This window comes from Empidonax traillii, unplaced genomic scaffold, assembly GCF_003031625.1.
Source record: "Empidonax traillii isolate 1590-97213 ecotype Southwest subspecies unplaced genomic scaffold, ASM303162v1 scaffold847:size276119, whole genome shotgun sequence".
In the NCBI taxonomy this organism is placed as follows: domain Eukaryota; kingdom Metazoa; phylum Chordata; class Aves; order Passeriformes; family Tyrannidae; genus Empidonax; species Empidonax traillii.
This window is the reverse complement of record NW_020956040.1, coordinates 44,342-58,924: the sequence shown is the minus strand read 5'-3', so window position 1 is coordinate 58,924 and position 14,583 is coordinate 44,342. Positions and strand designations below refer to the sequence as shown.

Below are 14,583 nucleotides of genomic sequence, written 5' to 3'. Positions count from 1 at the left end.
TCAAAAATAGAGGAAAGGACCAGTTCTACAGTGACTAATAAAGTAATTCTACAAAAATTAGACTAGCTTTCTTTTTTTCCCTTCTCATGAGCTATACAGTTATGTGTGGGAAAGAAGTACTCAGTTATAAATGTTCCCTTAGCTTCTGACATTTAATGAATTAATGAATATAGCCTGTAAAATACTTCTAACGTTATGATCACTTTCTTTCTAGCATAATCAGTAACGAGGGAAAAATGCAGCCTTCAAATCACCAGTTAGACTGCACTACCACAGGCGATTCAAAAATTAGACTGTCGTTCTTATTTTCAAAATAATCAACTCTTCAAAGAAGGGTTATTTCAGGGGTAGAGCATCAGACCGCAATTTCAGAGGCTACAAATTTCATATGTGATCCCTGACTGTTGTCTGAGTTTTTCCACAGCCAAACTGGTCATCATTAAAAAAGATGAATCAAGTATTTCTTTTACTTTCTTTTCTATTTAGGTTTATTAATCCTGTATCTTTTCCTTTAGTTTACTTAAGAAGGTTCTAGTCTTCAGAGGTCAAAAAGTATTACCATAACTCAATTAAGATTTAAAAATATGGATCTCTGGAGAAGAAGTTATGTTTTATATCATAGTCCTCTTTCTTAGATGTCTACATTAATCTATAATTTTTGCAAACACTATTCTCTTATTCTAATAAGTTATCATATAAAGTACCAGAGTCACCTTAAGCCCGAAACGCCATATAATAATGGGGATAAATTCTGTAATGGTAAGAGGAAGCAGCGATCAGTAAGTTCACTGAACGGTACTGCAACATACCTGTTGCAATCATAAAGGAAAAATGTGTGACATAACTACATAAAAAAAACAACTTGTACAATGTAATCAACCTCATTTGGAGTTCTGAGAATCATACTAGCATTCAGACTAAGCAAAGTAAATATTGTCGTAATATGTGGTAGTTATTCCAAGCAATTCTCAGCATTTTTTCTTTTAAGTATTTTTCATTAAGACCAATGAAACAGCAACTTTATAGTGTTTATATAAAAAAAAAAAACTCTTGCAAAAGCAGCAAAACTGACATTGGCATAGCATTTGCTTACCCAAGCTATTTAGATTAGTGAATTCTCTACTATTGGGGTGCTACACAATCTGATGTCTATTCTTATTGTTTTCTAGCAAGTACTAGCATGCTCCAAATAAAATTAACAAGCTGTAGATTTAAAAACAAGCTAAAGAACATTTTCCTCACACAATTCACTTAAGACATGGAACCTTGTGTCACATCAGATTTCATGATAAAAATTTGGCAGGGTCAAAAAAGGCATCTGGGTAATTTCATGCAAAGAAAAAGTACAGCAAAAGTCATTAGCTGATAGTCGTTTGCAACACATACTAATCAAGACTAATTCAGTAAAGAGCTGGACTTGATGATTCTTGTGGGTCCCTTCCAACTCTGAATATTCTGCGATTACTCATTACCATGATAGGTTTTAAAACCTCTGAAATCAATGTCAGCATTTTGTCTCTCCTACTACACTGCTTCAAGTTCCTCTCCTCTACAATTTTTCCATTTTAACATTATGAAGCAGTTCCTTGCCTCAATACTCATATTTATTAACAGCCCTTAAATTCATTATTTCTTGCCTCTCAAAATGTAACTGTTGAAACCGTCCTTCGTGAGAAAGAGAGAACAAATATTTATTTTGCCTATTTACATTTTGTAATCAAGTGCTTCTTCCCCTGTGCTCAGGTGTACATAGTCAGCCAGCAGGAACACAGAACTACTTAACTATTTCATATGCTTTAAGTGTCTTCCTTGTCAATGATTTATAATATATCTTCTTGGTGATACAGAGGAAGAAAACCCACAAACTTGTAAAATAGAATTAACTGTATTGTAGTAAAGACACATTGAGAGTGCTCACATTTTACTGTACACTTTTTGTATTTACATTCCACAGCCAAGCACAAAGATAAGGAAAAAAAGAATCCTATAGATTTTGGATATGGAAACGTTTCATTTGAATTTTTCAGAATCAGTAAAAACATGCTTGTCTTTGCCTATTTGCACATATTTAATTTGAATTTGCTTTGCACTACCATTTGGTTGTTTTGAGAGTTCTTCTGTTTTGTTTTGTTGTTGTTGTTGTTGTTGTTTGTTTGTTTGTTTTTCCTTTTGATTTGGTTTTGTTGTTGCTGTTGGTTTTTTTTGGTTTTTTGGCTGGATTTTTTTTGTGGGTTTTTTTTGTTTGTTTTGTTTTGTTTTTACACATAACACCACATGTTTCTGCAAAAAAAAGAGGGTACTGATAGCTTATGGTAAGCACTTCAAAGGTAATTCAGTACTTAATCATAGAATCATGAATGATTTGGGATGGAAGGAGCCTTAAAGATCATCTAGTTCCAACTCCCCCTGCCATGGACACCTTCCACTGGACCAGGTTGCTCAGGGCCCCATCCAAGCTGGTGTCAAACACTTCCAGGGAAAAACTTCTGTGGGAATTGTAGCTGACAATGTTGTGCAAGGGCATGTTTTCTAATCTTTAAATGTATATGTATGATGACACATGCCACATTCAAAAGTCAGGCTATAGTTTACGAGAACTTTTATATTCGACTTATTTGAATTTCAGTAAGTTATGACATCAACAACCACCAATCAGATTCACTACGGGAAAACAGAAAGCTCTTTGCAAAGTGAAAGCTGTCATCAGAGAAATGCTTATTTACATTCACTGTGGAAATACACTCAGAAAGAAGATACCAATTTATCTCCAAGAATTTCCAAAATATACATCTTTGTGGAGAGGTTTATGACAATTTTAACTCTGGTGGTGTTAAGGAGGATTTGGAACAGCAGTTCTCACCTCAGCAATCATTCTGTTGGTGTCTCCCAAGAAGAGTAGGTTTAAGGCTTCCTCTTCATTTGTTGCTTGCTGAAGAGACAAGTTTTTCAGATGAATGTTTTGATCAGAGTCTTCCATTATTGTCACTTTTCTACTTGGAAAATAAAAACAACCAACAAATGAAAACTATAGTTTTAAAGCAATGTTTCTTCCAGACTTTCATTTTGATTGCATGCACCTAAAAGGCGAAGTCTAAACTCCCAAACCAATCATAATGAAAGAACTAAAGAAGTAAAAAATAAATTATATCCATTAAAAGGAAGTGTTGATTTTTTTTTAACCTCTCACCTTCTTTTTATTCCTTTATTATAAACTTTCACATAGAAAAGGGATATATGAAATCTATAAGTATTAGAGAAAGCTTTGGGATTTTTATTTTAGTGAGATACAGTAAAATCTCAAGAGCAAGAGGTTAGATGAATCATCACAAGCAAATAATAAGTGGTTTTTTTTCCTATTACCAAGCACAGATGAGACATAAAATATACCATAATCCTTATGTACAAATAGGCATGAAATATTTCAGAATCAACACATCTGCAGTCAACATGTTTCTAAAAACTTTGCATTTGTAAAGATTAGTTCTCTTTTCATTCTTCTTAAATGGTAGTAACTACAACTGTAAATTATGCCATTCTTGAATTAAAAGCAAGGCAACAGAATGATTTTATTCATTTCCACTGACGTCAGAAATACTCTTAGCTGTACTTCTATAAGCCATAAAGTTTACAGAAAGGAAGTTAGATGCAAATAGAAAGGATATGGCAAAAGCTCCAAAAGAGCTGCTAAATAATAATGAAAACCCTTTTCATTTATTTAAATAGTCCTCTAACATAGGATTTTTTTTCTTTTGAAATGATTAGTGAGAGTTAAACTTGATTGGCATTACTGAGTAGCCATTAGTATATCTCCTTATTTGGAACACTTTTTAGCATCCAACATGGAAGCCAAGGAGTTGCTTCACTGGATTTGGAAAACTTCCAGAGTGAAGAATCTGTTAAAATGGAAGTACACTTAATCTGAGGATGAATAACCTATGCTTCAAGGTGAATTACATATTCTGAGACAATTTAAAACAAGGAAATTAGAATGCCTTTAGAAGTTAGAGGTTTTTTCTTCTAAAAAGAAACATTTTCTACTCTGTAAGTATAGATAAACTTTATATCTATATATATACACCTATATGTGTACATACATGTATATACATATTTTTTCATGTTCTTCAAGGTTAACCACAAGAGGGAGTATGGGGCTTGAGTTTCTATCAGTAGATAGTTTTTGTATGCTAATTACTTCAAGTTGCTTCAAAACCAGAAAGATTTGGTTTTGTTCTTCTTTTTTTTTTCTTTTTCCCCCAAAACTCATAAATCAAATCAAGCATATAAGCACCATTCCCGAGTATTGCTCTTAGATATTGGGGAAGTAGTTCACAGTCTGATGGTCAAAACATTTGAATGGACATACACAAATAATTTTAACAATTGCACTACACTCACTATTTTCAAGAATAAATACATGTAAAAGTACACACAATGCTTCTTTAGTATTTATAACAATTGCTTGTCCAAGTATGATTGCCTCCCACTTATAGCCTTACTTTTGGCCTCCCACTTATAGCCTTACTTTTGTGTGGTAGCATAAGACATTATTAGTACAGTCACAAAACTCAGCTTCCTCATTCAAAGCATAACCCCCAAAGCATAATTCTGCTCTTGCTTAGTAAATTTTTGATAATGTCAAGTTGTATTCTGTTTGCAATTCCAGCTGTGAATGCATTACACAGTAAAGCCCAGAGTGGTTCTGATTATAGTATGATGCTCTGACTAATTTTATTTTTTTGAAATTGCATGGTAAGCATCACCTACATAATTTAGGAAAACAATATTGTTTTATTATGCACATTTGGCATAGTATTTAAACTTTTAAGGATCTTTTAAGTCTACACTTTGACCACAGATCCTTCCAGCTCAGAATATTCTGTGATTCTGTGAAATAATTTCCAGAGAAATAAGATGTTAAATTTGGATGTAAAGCTCTGGAAGATTATTATATCAGAAAGGAGACAGTGCAGACAAAACAGCGACAGCCTCCTATACAGTGGCCTTGCAACTATTAGGAAGATTTCCAAATGGAAGCCTACATTTTACATCTGGAGAGGCATCTATCAAAACTTTCGTAGAATGGCATGTTCCAAAATGACAACAAAATTATTTTTTACAATTTTATAAAGTTACTATATAGTATGATATATTAGTAAAATCTTTAAATTTCATGGCCCTAACTTGGGTGGAAAAATTTTGCTAAGTTATCCATAATGACTGAAAGAAGGCAGAGACAAGGTTTTGTATTCTTCATAAACAAAGAATCTTTTCCATTTGGCTTAATGGATGGAATTAGTAGCTGACCAGGAAGCCTGTAGGATGGGATCAGTCTTTCTTATACTCTTATTAGCTCGGGCCCTTTCCTGCATCAGCTGAGCTGCCACTAATGCAGAAGAGCCTTACACACTGAATGCTTTAATTTATGAAATTCTTGTTACTGGCAAACAATGAAGTTAAAGCTCCCTTTGATTAATTAGCACTATCATATGTTATATAAATAATTTAAAAAATCCTTAAAATATTTTGGAAAAAAATATCTTTTTTAAAAATCAAATTTCCTATTATTATATCTGTCTCTAGTGCTTAGAATTGAAGAAATCTAAAACAATATTAAAAACTTTATAGGCAATTAAAAATTAATCATAATGATACAAATAAATAATACACGAAGATACACACCTTTTATGATAATACATAAAGAGATTATAGTGATACTACTTCAATATGAGCAGGCAAGTATAGAGCCAATAATAAACTTCGGAAAGATATTAATGAGAAAAGAAGCAAGCATGGACCTGGGAGTCAGTCTAGAAGAACAGAATAAATTAATGGATAAACATTGCTAATGATTTGTAAAATTTGGGTTTTAAGAAAGAATGATCAAGATATTAATTTTACAGATCACCCCCAAAAAATGATCTTTCAGAAGTACAGTTCCCTGAATACCACAACAAAGGACATAGTCAACACTGATCCAAGAGGCAAGGCTACAGGTTGTTCAGCTACCAACTCAACTTTCAGTAGCACACAGATTTGATTTTTCTTTGAAGTATAGACCTAGACCATAATCTCCTTGGCATGTGAGACACGGCAGAACTACGAGATGAGTAAGTATTCATGCAGACTGTTTGCTTGACACGTCATATTGTGATAGGAAGTTTTTCCCACTGTCTCCAATGGATTCTGTTGTGAGACAACAAAACCACACTTTGGTTGTTCTGCATATTATGGACATGACTGGGAGACTTACACATTTAGGAATGATTCACACAACAGTGACCCGGAGCCGATGTGCTGCACACACAGAGGGGCATTCAGACCTGTGTCACACTGCACAGATGCCTTGGTGCACAATAAATCCACTAAGTTCTCATAAAAACACCTTGAATGGAGCTGTTTTCTTGTAAGCAAATTATATAATAGCTCAAGAGGTCAAAAGGGAGAGCTTCTCTCCATGGACTGGAATTGTACTGCTCAGTGCAATGCACCATGGAGAAATCCATTCAGGCCAATGTTGCACAAATGCAGGACACCAGCACTGATGGAATGTAAGATTTACTTGCCACCTATATTCCTCTTCTTATTCTGTCTAATTGAAGCGGCTACATTAGTAAGCCATGTGTAGTCAGGCTTTTCTTACTGAGATCTGGAAAGAGATGTGCACTGTTTCTCTCCCCTCACGCCACCATGCTGAACAAGGAGTCCAAACTGAAACAATGAGATTGGTGGATCTCAAAAAACCATAACAGAAAACCATACAAAATATGTTACAATTTGTAGGCAACTGCAATCATCTCATTTAGCAAAAAAAAAAAAAAAAAAAAAAATTGTTAAATAAGCTTTGACATTCACAAGCAAAGTTGCCTTGAATTAATTTGCTCATCAAATGCTTGTAGAAAAGTCACCTTAGAGAAATTTCACTGCCTTCCTACTGGTTTTCCGGAAACAAATCAACATAAAATCTGGATGTGAATAAACAATATATAATGTACGCTGAAGTTATTGTATACATTTAAAGCGTAATTTGTTTGAACTGTACTGAAAAAAAATCATAATCTTTGAAGAAATGATTCAGAACAGTTTTCAGCTGTCTCCTCATTAACAAACAGAAAAGTTTAACCTTACAAAAGTATATTTCCTGTATGTTGAAAATTATTCCTTTAGCCTTTTTTATTTTTATCCTTCTTTGTTAACAGCATAGGAATTATTATACTAGTTGTTTTAGTTTGCCAGTAGTTTGGTGTCTCCTAAAGTCCTTGGAGAGCAGTAGAGAATAGAAGAGTACAAACCCATTTGAGGTAGCTAACCAATATCCAGTTACAGATTTTCTTTAAAGTGAAAATATTTCACACTGCTCCCATGAAACATAAAAATTCTAATATATGTTACTAATATATATTGATATAGGCATCACTGTTAATGTTCGAAGTTAATTGGCTCTTAGCTTCAAGTGTGGCTTTATTTTAAAGTCTGACAGCATCATACTTAAACTTCCACATCTCCCTCTCAAAGAGAACTTCATAGAATCTTCACACAAAAGTGGGGAATCATTTATGTTGGTTTGAAGTTCATACTGCATTTTCCCTCGGCTACATCACTCCTGATTAATGGTTCTCTAAGCTCCCTGAGAAGTAGTTTCTCAACTATTGCAGTTTAAAGGCTAACACTGCAAGGCAAACCAGCATTAATTTTAGTTTGCCTTCATATGCAAGATGGTCACCTGCCATATGACACGTAAAGAGGTTGTCTATGACTTAAGTTGTGCTTGACTTACGGCTCTATAACGTCCTTTACTTTTTTGTAATTATTCAGTGCCAAGAAAATTTTTACTTCTTAATAAATAATATGAACTAGTTAGGAAGAGTACTGGCAGGTTGTAACTAAAGTGAATTTTGTCAGATTCAGTATCATTGAGTTATACAAATTACAAATACCTTACAACAGAGAACCTGTTGGAGATTGAACAAATTTTTGCACAAATTTAGAGCTTGAGAAAAATATTCCTAATTTGAACAGTCCCGCAAAACTTTTTTGAAAGCATGAAGTGGCAGGAAGTATTTAAATGGTCTTCCACCAGCTGTATTTTTTAGGAACAATTTTATACTTTTATATGTTTGAAAACAATCATAATTTCCTTGCATAAACATGGAACTTTCTACTGCTACAAACAGAATTAGACTGTAAATATTAAATTCAGTTTGTGCATTCTAACAAGTAAGATTCTTCAAATATTTTTTGCATCTGCATATGCTGGGTTTCAGCTACAGTGTCAAAAAATTAAAACACTGTCAGTTTTGTATAAGCAAAACAAGTTACAATTGTAAACTAAGACATATTTTGGAAGAAGCATTAAGGTATAACAAAGGATATCTTCTATGGCCTACATGTAATATCATTCCAACAAAACATCAAGAAAACCAGGGGTTTTCCATTACAAGTTTAATGTGCAGATATATAAACTACATTTATGCCTTTTTCAGGAACTTATTTCCAGAAAACCAGTGATTTTTTTGTGTGAGTTTCTTCCCTTCTCATCTGGCAGACTCTAATGAAAGGATTAAACAATGTTAAAGACGAAAATTTCATAGTCTACAGAAAATACTAAATATGGTTATACAAGGAACTTGTATAGCCATACTGACTTCAGGAGCTTATATTCCAAATCTAATCATTCAATGATCAGATGCAATGGACAATTTTAAAAATGTTTATATTATTCACTTTGCCTTAAACATCAAATATAATTTTATGTTTCATTTTTCAAGTACTAGCAACAAGCCTGTAGTGAGCTTTTCATAGCTTGTATTACCTGAGTGCAATCTGAGTTTATTCTTTTCATTGAACTAGTAACATAAACCCATTAACATAAAGTTTGCTAGACAGAAGTATGTATCTGATTCAAATTCCATCCCTTTCTTCTGCAGGAATATGGATAAAAAAATATTCTCCCAAAACAATCTGCATGCTTTATGATTAACTAATCTTTTTGCTTACTCTTCTAAAATGACATGTTTCTTCAACACTCTTCTTGTCCATCTTAAATACTTGGGAAAGTATCAGGACTGACTGCTAATATTTACCCAAGCACATTGGGTAAATATCCTGCCTTTGGATTTGTATAGTGCTGAAAGCCTAGAAGTGCTGTGGAGTTCAACAGAAGATTATGCACAATGAGACCCTTTTACAGTACAAAAAACATTAGTTCCTTTAATATTCTCATTAAATACAGGCTTTCAAACAAACTTGAGAAAGTTATTTTGTATTTCGCTACAAGGTTTTAAGCACATAAAATTCTCAGAAACATTAAATACATATTAGGAAATAAACACCTGATAAATTTTAAAATATGTGATTACTACTTACATGTAACTTGTACTTTGTAATTTACAAAAATTAATTGAGTAATTAAAATAATTAATCAACTACTCATTTCTGCAATTCACAATCCCTCAGAATGACACTATATATTTGTAAATTTTGAATCCTCCAACTACAATACTAAAAAATAAACAAAAAATATTGTATTAATTAAATACTTTTACACATGTGGTGGTGCATACCCCCTCCCCTGCCCCTGACTGCATTATGAGTTAAATATGACTGGTCAAGGTATAGTTTTAGTGTACAGAACACATTTTATTGACAAATGATGTACTGGAAATAATAATGCCCACGTACAGTAAAACCTTAAAGCATTTGTTAAGATTACTCTGCACAGAAAAATGTATTCTCTCACTAAAACCCATCCTGCAATAGTATACACTATGTAAATTTACAGATAATTATGATTATCCCAGTGTGCTTTATCCCTAATTTATAACCAAATTATCAACTTTTACTTTTTAAAATAGTCTTATACCTAACAAGGAGTTACTCTCAAGCTTAATTGAATCAGCTTACATAAACCAATTTGGAGACTCTAAAATTCATAAATATTAGCAGTCAGTACTTAGTTTCAAAATGTGAAATATTTTCCAGGCCATATGACCCCCCAATATCTGTTTCAAAGTTTCAATTAAATTAATCCAATTCAGTTTATTTTAACTGAATAAACTCAGTTTCATAAAATGTCAAATGAAATTACTTAAAATATGTTAAATAACTTCATAAATCATATTAATAATGTAATAAACTTGAATAACTTAATAGCATTACCTTTAAGAAACTGAATAAAGTGTAACATGCTTTTTTAACATAAAACCTTGAAAAAATCTGCACTGCAAAAATGGGCACAAAAATTATTACCCAAACTAGCCTCTGATGTAAATTTTTTGTCTGCATAGCACAGGAAGCAGACAATAACTTAAATTAAAATTCTAAACTTTGCCATGAAAGACATTGGTAAATATACACAGTCTTTAAAGCACCAACGTGTCATAAGGTGCTAGAATTTGCTTCCATTTTACAGGTGAAGAAGGCAAAACAATGAGACCAATTCACAGGCCAGTCTCATACTTTGCATTTTTCTTCTGCCTTCCTAATCTCTAGACTAGTTCATTTTATAAAGATCAATCTTGAAAGTTTTTTGTAAGTATGTCCTAGATAGCCCGTGTTGTGTAGAAAACTAAAGCTCTATTCTAACACACTAAAATATTGTGCCGGAAGACTTTTTTAATAAATAACATTGGTTTAATAATATGTAAATAACATAATTAGATATTTCAATATAAAATTCAACTGATTTTCCGTTATTTCCCCACTGCAAGTTTTCAGTACATTTCCTGCTCGTGTATCAGCAGTTATTTGATTGCTATTTACATGTTTCTCTTACCCTTATGTTGAGTGATAAAAGTTTATGGCGCCCAGCATTATTTCAAAACATTTGCAAATTCAGTCAACAACTCTCTTATTCATACATATTTACTGTTTTCTTAGTTATTTAAAGAATAGCGAAAACTATAAACTATTATTTCAGACTTAAAAACTAGGATTTCCCGCAAATTAGAAAATTTTAATTTCACCAGGCTGGAGTGTTCATGACTTACAAACCTCTATTTACTAATGTCTGATCAATGAAAACTATCATAATAATCATCCATTCTGAAGTAAACATCCTGTTCTTTGGAGTTCTTTGTGGCCTATTTTCTAGCTGTTACTTACCTTATTTCCTAATAGTATATTCTAGAAAAATATATCCTTGAAGGAAAAGGCCAACATACAAGCAGGGAGCTTTTCTCACTACTGTTGCAAGGAAATAATGCTTGTTACATATGTCTCTGCCCCACACAGTCCTGTATACCATATAGAGACAGGTTGCCATGGGAAAAACAAGTACCTTCTCTTGTTTTCAGCAGCTGCAAGAGATCTCCTTTGCAAAATACACTTTCAATACTTTCATCTTCAGTTACTCCCATCTAGTCTCCCCAGCCAATATACATACAAAATTACCGAAAATTAAAGCAGTGGTGATAAAATTGAGAAAATGAAGTATACTGATTAAATTGACACTGAGATCAGTAACACAGCTGCAAAAAAGTCCCCAAACAATGCAACAGGGTATACAAAAATGATTCCTGTTGGTTTTGATGATTCTCTTAAGTGGTCCTATTACTTACGGCAAGTCTTCCAATCTGGAGGCCTCATGCCTTGGGTCCAACAGATCATAACCACATTCATTGTAGATTTCTAAGTAGGAAACGTGAGTTGTATACATTTTACTGCTATCCTAGATAAGAAAAGGAAAAAAAATTAGAAAAAAAGGACTGCTATAAAGAGAAGTCAGAATTAGATGACAAATTTATCACTATGGCTTTTCTATTAATTTCTCACTCGGTCTCTTTTTCTTTTCCTGGGTATGGTGTACACTATCAATATGTTTATACTTTCATATTTTCTGTTACCATATGTATAAAGGCTCAAGAAGAAAAAAAAAAGAAAAAGCCCCAATAAAAACCCCCAACTAAAACAGACACACATACACACACACACACACACATAAAATCCACTGAAACAAAAATGCCCACCCAAACTCCACCATGCCCATGAGTTTAGTCTGGGATTTTTAATTGATTCCTTATACCTAGAAAAGTCTGTGTATATTTAGGACATGGGAGCCTGCTTACAGAACAATGCAACATGACATTTTTCACTTCTACACCAAGAAAAGAATGCTATCATAAAAAGGTAAACCCTCATATTATGGATAGAAAAACTATGCTTTTTTTTTAAAAAAAAAAAAGCAAGGAACAACAAAAATAAGATTTACTCCATTTAGAAACATCAGTGACATACTGCTATTCACTTCCTTTATTATAACATTTAAACACTGTATATGATGTTGCTGTTCTCTGCAATCACAATTTTTTGGTATTTTACATTGCCAAAATGTAATTTAACACAAGTGGGTTTTGCAGACAGAACTTTCTCCTGCCCCAAACCTCAAAATAGTGGGCTATGATTTCCAAAATAAAATAAAAAAACTCAAAAACCAGTCACTTCTTTTTGCCAGATGAAGCCACTGTGAAAGCACTCATATCACAGCAGAAGTTTAATAATCCAATCCATTACTGTTGTGTTGCAAAATACTTCAAGATATAACTTTTCATTTTCATTGAATAGTTATTTCCTGTGGGTTTTTTTTTATTGATAATGACAGTTCACTATTTCAAGGGACATGACTTAAAAAGATACACTACAGATGGATGGAAAAAATGAAGTAAGAAACTGTTCAAACAGGAAACTGTGGAAATATGAGAATTTCTAAATTAAAAGGAGATGTCATTAAAAACAAAGGGCTTGATTTGCTTCTCATTTAGGGTAAAAAGCTTTGTATCTTTGGTTTCAAACAGCACTGTCTTTGTGCAACTAAGAGCTTCACAAATTTTGTATTTTGTGTCCCTGATTTCACTTTCTCCTGTTTCACCCTACTCAGGGTTAGAAGGCAGATGTCTTGTCTACTATGTCAACACCTTCCAAAGCACAGTTGTAGGTATAGAGCTGAAAGGTATGAAAAGCAAGTGGAAATATAAAACACCAAGAAGAGATTCTTTACGATGCACCAAGGAAGAAAATATATGCAGCAAAATGATTTAAAAGCAGGAAAACAGAAATATCCCTATAAGCGTAATTAAGTATGGCTTTTGATTCAAAACCCTATCTGAAGAGGGAAACTTTTTTATTTTGGTAGAAACTATGTGCTAAGAAGATGACAAATAAACTGGTTAGTTTTCATCTTATTTTGTTTTGATGACATAATTAGCATTAGAAGAGAATGTTGGTGTGTTGACACTGGTCATTGCCAGCAATTGCACAATCAACTTGTTCACTTTCCACCCCAAAAGTCCTCCATGGGGTCATGTGAATGCAGCAGAAGGTCTAAGGCAAAATGATCACACGGGGGTTTATTTCATTTCCATTCCCACAATGACAAGCTTTTGTGCACCTGCAATATCATGTACTTTTATGTGCCAAAGCCATACTTTCAAAGAGCAAAAGTAATTACTTACTATAGTTAACCCTTACTGACACAGGGCATGTTAATGTGACTGAGACATATACCGTTATGAATATGAACTGGTACCCTGTATTACATGAATGACAGAGTATAAAAGTACAATGTAATGATTGACGTTGATGCCAAATAACATTTAAATGGATTTAATTAAATAGCTTTGTTAAAACGTGAAGATTAATGAATCGCAGGCCTGGTGGAGTAAATGAAGAGAAAAAACATAAATTACACAAGACTCCTCTCTTCATTTTTTCCTTCTATAGTTATGAAAGCACCAGAATGACTGACTGTGCTCACTCATGTATTTCAGACACTAAAGGAAAATGAAATTTCTTGCAAATGTAATAAACATAATGAATTATCAGTGTGCTTATTCCGGCACATACTTTCACTTATTCACTCATTTCATTGCATGGAATATCAAAATGAAATGCAATGCATACAATACATAACCAGAGTGGAGCTTATATAAGTGTTAAGAGAAGGACAACCAATTATGTGATCTGAATGTATGCTGCAGAAATCAAAAACAGCATGGCTTTTAAACCTACAAAAAAAACCCTCCATTGATGTCAATTATTTTCAGCCTATTGCAACAAGCCAGGTAGCCAAAACTACTACTAATGTATTCTTCCATACAGTATTGTGTCAAGTTAGATATTTTCTTCAACATTAATTTTAGGGTTTCCTCTAAGACTATTAAAAAAACAGCAATAGTTAAGCATTTGTAAACTGTACATTAAAAATAAACAGAAAATATGTTCCATACCTTTTGCAATTGATCAAAAACATAAGATAGGGTCCTGGGAATAATGCCTCGATCACTGTAACGTTCTGCTCCTCCTGTGATGGTAAAAGTTTTGCCACTGCCTGTCTGACCATATGCAAAGATAGTACCATTATATCCAGCCAAAACACTACACAATCAAGAAAAGAGGAGATAATTAATATTTGAGTCAGAAAGTATTTTTCAGTCGACTTTGTATAGAATCAAAATACAATTAACAGCATTTTTTAATCATGTAGCAGCTGTCTTTGATAATAAAGAATACACTTCAAGACATGTCTTCTAGATTTCATAGAATTTAAATTCTCTAGAACTGAAGGAGTTTTTGATGCCTTGACTTACCCCA

At 33.1% G+C, this 14,583-nt stretch overlaps 1 protein-coding gene across 6 annotated transcripts in view; it reads right to left on the bottom strand.

Annotated features, from left to right (window-relative positions):
* Window positions 1-14,583, bottom strand: part of KIF6 (kinesin family member 6) — a 173,724-nt gene that overhangs the window by 144,165 nt on the left and 14,976 nt on the right. For all 6 annotated transcript variants that reach the window (XR_003573293.1, XR_003573294.1, XR_003573295.1 and 3 more), the window contains exons 4-6: window positions 14,220-14,367; window positions 11,556-11,665; window positions 2,861-2,990 (exon numbers count right to left, since the gene is read on the bottom strand). Coding sequence is in view for 3 of the 6 variants with exons in the window: in XM_027902168.1 (XP_027757969.1) it covers window positions 2,861-2,990; window positions 11,556-11,665; window positions 14,220-14,367 (388 nt within the window). In the remaining 3 variants the exon portion in view is untranslated. The remainder of the gene's footprint in view (window positions 1-2,860; window positions 2,991-11,555; window positions 11,666-14,219; window positions 14,368-14,583) is intronic.